This window comes from Trichosurus vulpecula, chromosome 3 (genome assembly GCF_011100635.1).
Source record: "Trichosurus vulpecula isolate mTriVul1 chromosome 3, mTriVul1.pri, whole genome shotgun sequence".
NCBI classification, from domain to species: Eukaryota; Metazoa; Chordata; class Mammalia; order Diprotodontia; family Phalangeridae; genus Trichosurus; species Trichosurus vulpecula.
Genome location: NC_050575.1, coordinates 161,513,360 through 161,519,762, shown reverse-complemented (window position 1 = coordinate 161,519,762; position 6,403 = coordinate 161,513,360). Strand labels below are relative to the sequence as shown.

The following is a 6,403-nucleotide window of genomic DNA, read 5'->3' as shown; positions in this document are numbered from 1 at the left end:
GTCCTTCCAACTTGCCCACACCCCAGAAAGAAGTGTACCCATTAGTATTAGTTAGCTGGGGGGAGAGTTCACTGGATGGGGATCCAGGGACTAACTTCTATCACAACATCTGAATTAGAAGGAACCAGGGGCCAGCCAGCCATGAGCAGGAATCCCTACTCCAACACTCCTGACCAATGGCCATCTAGCTCGTGACTGACAATGTCTTTTCTCCAGTGGAGTCAATATTTGCCCCTCCACAATTATCTATTACTGGTAGTTCTTACCTCTGGGGTCTAAGGAAAATGTAACTCTCTAACCATCTGAATGACTGAAGATAGACCTCATGATTTCCATAAGTCTTCTCTTATCCAGGCTAAACATCGCTCAGTAATTCTTTCAACTGATCCGAGTTACGTGGACCTCAGTTTACCCTTCTGTAAAATGATGGAGTTGGACAGCATGGTCTTTAAAGTGAACTCCAGCTCAAAGGGCCTCATGTTGACCCAGGGGTCTAGGGACCAGAATCACAACTAGAGCCTTTTAAGGAATAAAGTCTAGGGCATGACAGTCAAAGTAGATAAGAGACACAGTGAAAGACATCTTTTTAATGACAACTGATCCCTGTCCCCCTCCCAAACTCCGACCCCGGGTCTGAGGAGCCTAACCTTATGGGGATTGGAGTAACTGGATTCAATCAACCAATCTCCTACCCTCAGGTTGGCAGCTATTCCAGTCCTAGGTGGTCCTCTGGGATTAAATCCGATGGTTGGGCCCGGGGACCAGGAGATACAAACGAGGGAGATGACAGACTAAGACCCAAGCTTAACAGGGTCTCTGTGGCTGTCCAGATGGTGTTCATAGCCTGTGGGCTGGGGAAGCATCTTTGTCCCTTTAAGAAGAGACTTAGGAGCCACTGACTCACCCAGGAAATGCCTTCTCCAGGGCAGGAGCTTCCGAGGCTGCTGTGGAAAGGGGAGGATAAGGGGATAGCCGCCCCCAGGGCCTATTGGTGGGGCTTAGCCGAAGGTGGACCCTCACTGAGCTGCTGCTGCTGCTGCTGCTGGAACTCCACTCTTGTTTGCCGGTTAGATTCCAGCAGCTCCTTGAGCCGGGCATGAAGATGGTCATTCTTTTCCTCCAGGTGATCCAAGCAAGTATTGATCTGGTCCAGCATAGAGTTGATGGCTGCATATTCTAAGAGAAGGGACCAAGCATTTCTGTGGGTAGAGGGTGAGGACACTACTGTCCACCTGCCAACACCCTGCCCTAAAGCATCCTTTGAGGTTAACCTAAGACCTTCCCTTAGTTTCCCATCATCCCTTGTCTCCCCTATAGTACCAGGAATCAGTCTGCATCGTGGGCATTGGGACTCAGGAGACTTGGGTTCCAGTGCTAGTTATGCCATTCTGTGGTAGTTACACTCTCCAACCTTGGGCAAGGCTCTCACCCTCTCTAAGCTCGTTTACTTCTCCGTAAAATCATGCCTACCTAGCCTGCTTTAAAGGATTATTAATTCAAATGTATTAATTTCCTGGTGAACATCAAATGAAATTAATAAGATGATGATTCTTTGAAAAGATAAACACTGTTCATGTGGCATAATATAAAAAACTGCAATTGGAGTCAAAGGAGTTGGGTTTGAACCCTGGCTCTGCTACTGTGTCCTACCTGTATGACCTTGGAAAAATCATTTAATCTCAGCCAGTGCTCCTTTGCTTTTAAAATGAGGGTGTTGGACTAAATGGCTTCTCAAGGCTTTTCTAGCTCTAACTCTATGATCCTTATGAACCCCAGTGATGACTGGGATAGACATCACTGTCTTCTGAGGAAGGGCATTCTACTGTTAACTTTGATAGAGTATGCTCATTTCTTCCTCCATAATGATAAATAGCTAACATTTATATTGTGCTTTGTATACGCCAGGCACTGTGCTAAAGCACTTTACAATTAATATCTCATTAGGTCTTCGTAACAACTCTTGGATGTCAGTGCTATCATTATCCCCATCTTACAGATGATGAAAGCAGGGCAAACAAGTGACTTGCCCAAGGTCACACAGCTACTAAATATCTGAGGCCAGATTTAAATACAGGTCTTCCAGACTCCAAACCCAGTGCTCTATCTACTGTGCCACCTAGCTGCTATTCCCCAAAGACCCAGGGCTGTCCCCAAAGTCCAACATGCTTTCCTTGTTGGATGACATCTTTCCAGCAAGGGATGGAGTCCTGTTTTATCATGTATCCTCCTCCCAAATCTGGGCACCCACGCCGACCTTTGTCTTTACATTAGGTGGTGGTTATAAGGCAGCCCCAGCCTGGCTCCCAGCTCTTTAGTGTCTCTCAAACAAGTCCCTGCTCAGGCACCAAAGTCCGCTCTTCAAAGAAGGAACAAGAAGACAGCCTCTCTCTTACCCTATTGACTGAGCAATGGCCAAACAAGTGCTATCAGAACGTGATAGATACTTGTGTGCTGGAAGAAATAATGAATATAGAGAACTCAAAGCCCAGGAAGACATGAACAGATGCAAAGTGAAGGGAGCAGAACCAGGAAAACAACATGCAAAATGACTAAAACGGTGTAAATGGAAAGCACCATGACTACAAATTCAAGAAATGAACACTATGTAATCATGCCGATCAAGCTTGGGCCGGAAGAAGAAAGAAACAAATGTACCTCTGTGGGGGTGAAATACTGCTTATACTGTGGGATTCAGTTGATGTGTTGGCTAGTTTTGCCAAACTACTTTTCTTCCTTCTTTTATTCTTTGTTACATGGAATGATTCTCTGGGGAGATCACAGGAGAGATGTTTTTGGAAATGAAGATAATGTAATGACAAAATAGGTCAATAGAAATGACAAAAAATCTGGACAGTATTTTCCAGCACTCAAGCACCATCACATGCATCTTCTCATTTGAACCTCAAGCATACCTGTGAGGTGGTAGAATTATCCCCATTTTACAGATGAAAGTACTTGGATTCAAAGAGCTGAACTGAAGGCAGTGTGGCACAACTGGAAAGAAGACTGGATGGATTTGGAGTCACAGGAATTGCACTTGACTCCCAGCTTTGCTACTTACTACCCTGTTAGACCCTTGAAAGGTCATTCTCCTCGGTAACTTCTCCTGCCTCAGTTTCCTTCTCTGTAAAAGAAGGGGGTTGGAGCCTATGATTTCTAAGGTCCTTTCCAGCTCCAAATTCTGTGGTCCCATGGCAAGACCTACCAGTTCACACGAACAATGAGTGGCCAGTTTTCTGACTCCCGAACCTCATATTGTTCTTTTTATCCTGTCTCAATATACAGAAGTGCCCACTATTTACTTCTCTCCCAACAGTATTTTTACCATGAATAAACTGAAAAGGATTTCGGAGCTGAGGTAGAGGGGTGTGGGGGAAGGGGGACTTGGAAAAAGCCTCATCTAGAGTTGGTGAGTGAAGGACTAGCATCTAAACTACTGCCCCTTTTAGGAAGCACTAGCATCCTGGGAAGGAGGGCCTATCCCAGGGTCAAACAATACCAGTGACCTCAAGTTCATGAGCTTTGATGTTCCCCTCTACTGGAAAGATCATTTATACTCTCTCCAAAGCCACAAATACAAACCTACAGGGTCTCAGAGAATCAAGAAAAACTCACCATTACTACTTGCCTCACTTCGAGCTGTTTAATAAGGCCCTCCCTGCCTCCAGCCAAGACTATTCCTGACAACCACTGGGTCTCCTGTCCTATTCTTTTTTGTGTAATTTACTGATTAAAAATCACTCACTTCGCAATGATGCCTCATCCTTCCAATCAAGCCAAACAAATCAACACAATGGCCGAGTTGGAAAACAGATGTCGTGTTCTGCAGCTACAGTTCAAAGCTCACTTAAGTATCAGTCCTCTGAACTCATGGTTGGTCACTGTATCCATCAGAGTTAATCTTTCAATGACTTGTCCTACTCTTCTAATTCTCTAGGGAAATGTTGGTTTATGACGATCCTTGGGAGCTTTGAAGAAATTCTGAAATCATAATACAAACTTTTGGAAATAAGACTCACTTAAGCTATAATTTTCTCCATGGGGTATGGACCATGGGTTTGGGCACTTAAACATATCACTATCTTCCAGCTACTTTCTGCTCCAATGAAGACAGGATGGAATGACGTTTCACTACTGCCTTTAATCATTCCATACTTCAATAGAGCTGTCAGATCTAATTAATTTTACTTTCTAAACATGTCTGCCCTTTTTGTCTCCCCCTGTAGCCACCCACGTCAGACCCTGATCTCTTCCTGCCTGGCCTGTTTTAATGGTCACTCTCTATCTCCATCTTCTACACCATTACCGGAGTGAGTAAATTTCCTAATGCACCTCCAGGATCATTCTTCTCTACTCAAAAATCGTCATTAACTCCTTGATTCCTATCAAAGAAGAAATTAACTTTAGATCCTGGCATTTAAAGCCTGCCACAATCTGGCTTCCATTCTGACTTTCCCTTCTATGTTCCAGCCTAACTAGACTACCATAGAGCCCTGGTTTTGTCTAGCTCTCCTGTCTCTGTATCACACCGTCACCTGTGCCCAAAATAATAGATAATAGCTAGCATTTATACAGCGATGTAAGGTCTGCAAAGCCCTTCACAAATATGCTCTCATTTCATCCCCACGGCAACCCTAGAAGGTCGATGCTACTGTTACCTCCATTTCGCAGATGGGTAAACTGCGGCAGAAAGCGATCAAGTGATGAGCTGTCAACATTTGGGGCTGAATTTGAGCACAGGACTTCCCGACTCCTGAGGTCAAACTCTCTGACTGCCTCCTGTAGAAGCCCCCTCCCAACTTTCTTCAAGTCAAAATTCAGGTGCCTACTCGTCAATAAGCCTTTCCCTGCTCTTCCTTCAAATACCTTAAAGCACTTATCTATCCTTTGAATTATAATTATTTCTCTCCCCAACCGCAGTCAGAAGTCCCCTTGAAGGCAGGTTCTTCCTTTAATGAACGAAGAACATTGCGGCACTTCCCCCTTCCCCTGCGGCTAAGCTCCACCGACTTTTTCCAGGAAGCATTTCTGGCCAACCCCAGAGAAATGAGAAACGCTGAATTCCCAACCTTTCCACTCCCGCGGCCGCTTAAGGTCCTCGCTGGGCTTTGCTTCGTGCGGATGCTGCGTCTCCCTCCACTAGAAAATCAGAACCTGAACACTGAGATTACCAAATGTCCACGACTGATAATCACACGTTTAATACCGCAGGACCCGGGCGGCGGGGGTAAGGTCTGCACGCCTCGGTTTCCGGTAAAGCTGACTCAGCAGAAAAACTCCCAGCCTTCCCCAAGGCCCCAGTAGATCCAAGCTCACCTTGTGCCCCTTCAGAGCCCCTGGTGTTCTTTCTTTATGTCCTGGCTGGGGACCAATCCAAACGGGAAGTGGCAGACCCCCACTCCGGGATTCCCCCATCTTTCCACCCCAGAGTCAGCAGGTCCTACTTAGACCGGGAACCCCGGGCACTTCAGAGTGGGGATGGGCTGTTAAGCAAGGAGGGAGCAGAGGAGCCCACGTTCCTGATCACCCGTGGAGGACGAGGAATGACACCTGGAGTGACAGGGCAGGACGTGGGGGAGCTTAGAAGGGCAAAGCCACATTCCGTCCCCTAGTTTTAAGTATCCTTCCCACGGACGACCTGCAAAGTAGTGCCCCGTAAAGGGAGAGCTCACCTTCCTCACCCAGTTAGTTACCTGCTTCCCCAAAGCAGTCGTCCTCTTCGACGCTGGTCTCCACTGGCATGGGCAGGTCCCCGTTGGGGCCGGACATCTTGAAGCCCGCGGCTGCGATTGACTGTGGAGCCGCGGAAAGCCGAGACAATCCCTAGAACTCTGCGGGCTACAAATGGAACGTGACGCAAACCCAGGGCCCCGCCCCCTCCGAAAAGGGGCGGGACGACGGGCAAGGGGCGGGGCCTGCCTCCAGGCTGTCCGCCGGCAAGCCTTAGAAATCCGAGGATCAGTCACCCTAGGGAGGGAATTGGGCCTCAGGCCTTCGGGAGCCAGGATTGAAGGCGAAGACTCTCGGGCACGCACCCCAGAGGGCTACCGGCCTGGCGAGCCCTAGTTAATGCTCCAGAAGGGCTTCATCCAAACTGATTGGGCCCTTAAAGGTCCCCAGCCCGGCCTGGAAATAAAGTTTTCGTTTCTGGTCGCAGAAAGGAAGAAACTGAGCGGCGGGCGGGCAAAACCAGGGGAATCGGGTGTCTCTCGCGCTACCTGGAGCTAAGTGGTGTGTGAACTTTTTCTTGCTTCTATGTGGGGAAAGAGGCACGCATTTTAAGGCCGAGTTTGGAGTCTTTGGGAGCCCCCACCGACTTAGTTGAAATGAAGCCCCACTCTGCCTCCTTCCCGGCAAGTCTGAGATTTGTTGCCTAGGAAACCTAAACATTTCCCACTCCAGA

At 47.6% G+C, this 6,403-nt stretch overlaps 1 protein-coding gene across 2 annotated transcripts; it reads right to left on the bottom strand.

Annotated features, from left to right (window-relative positions):
- Nucleotides 1-560: 560 nt before the first annotated feature.
- C3H9orf16 (chromosome 3 C9orf16 homolog) lies at nt 561-6,037 on the bottom strand. 2 transcript variants are annotated; one of them, XM_036748048.1, is made up of 4 exons: nt 5,694-5,781; nt 5,317-5,550; nt 5,070-5,139; nt 561-1,176 (listed from the first exon to the last, which is right to left on the bottom strand). In XM_036748048.1, exons 2-4 carry the CDS (start codon nt 5,413-5,415, stop codon nt 986-988), a joined length of 360 nt encoding a protein of 119 aa, XP_036603943.1. In that variant the 5' UTR covers nt 5,416-5,550; nt 5,694-5,781; the 3' UTR covers nt 561-985. The 2 variants fall into 2 exon arrangements, with proteins under 2 accessions (XP_036603943.1, XP_036603944.1); XM_036748049.1 differs by lacking the exons at nt 5,070-5,139; nt 5,317-5,550 and having other exon boundaries at nt 5,694-6,037.
- Nucleotides 6,038-6,403: the final 366 nt, after the last annotated feature.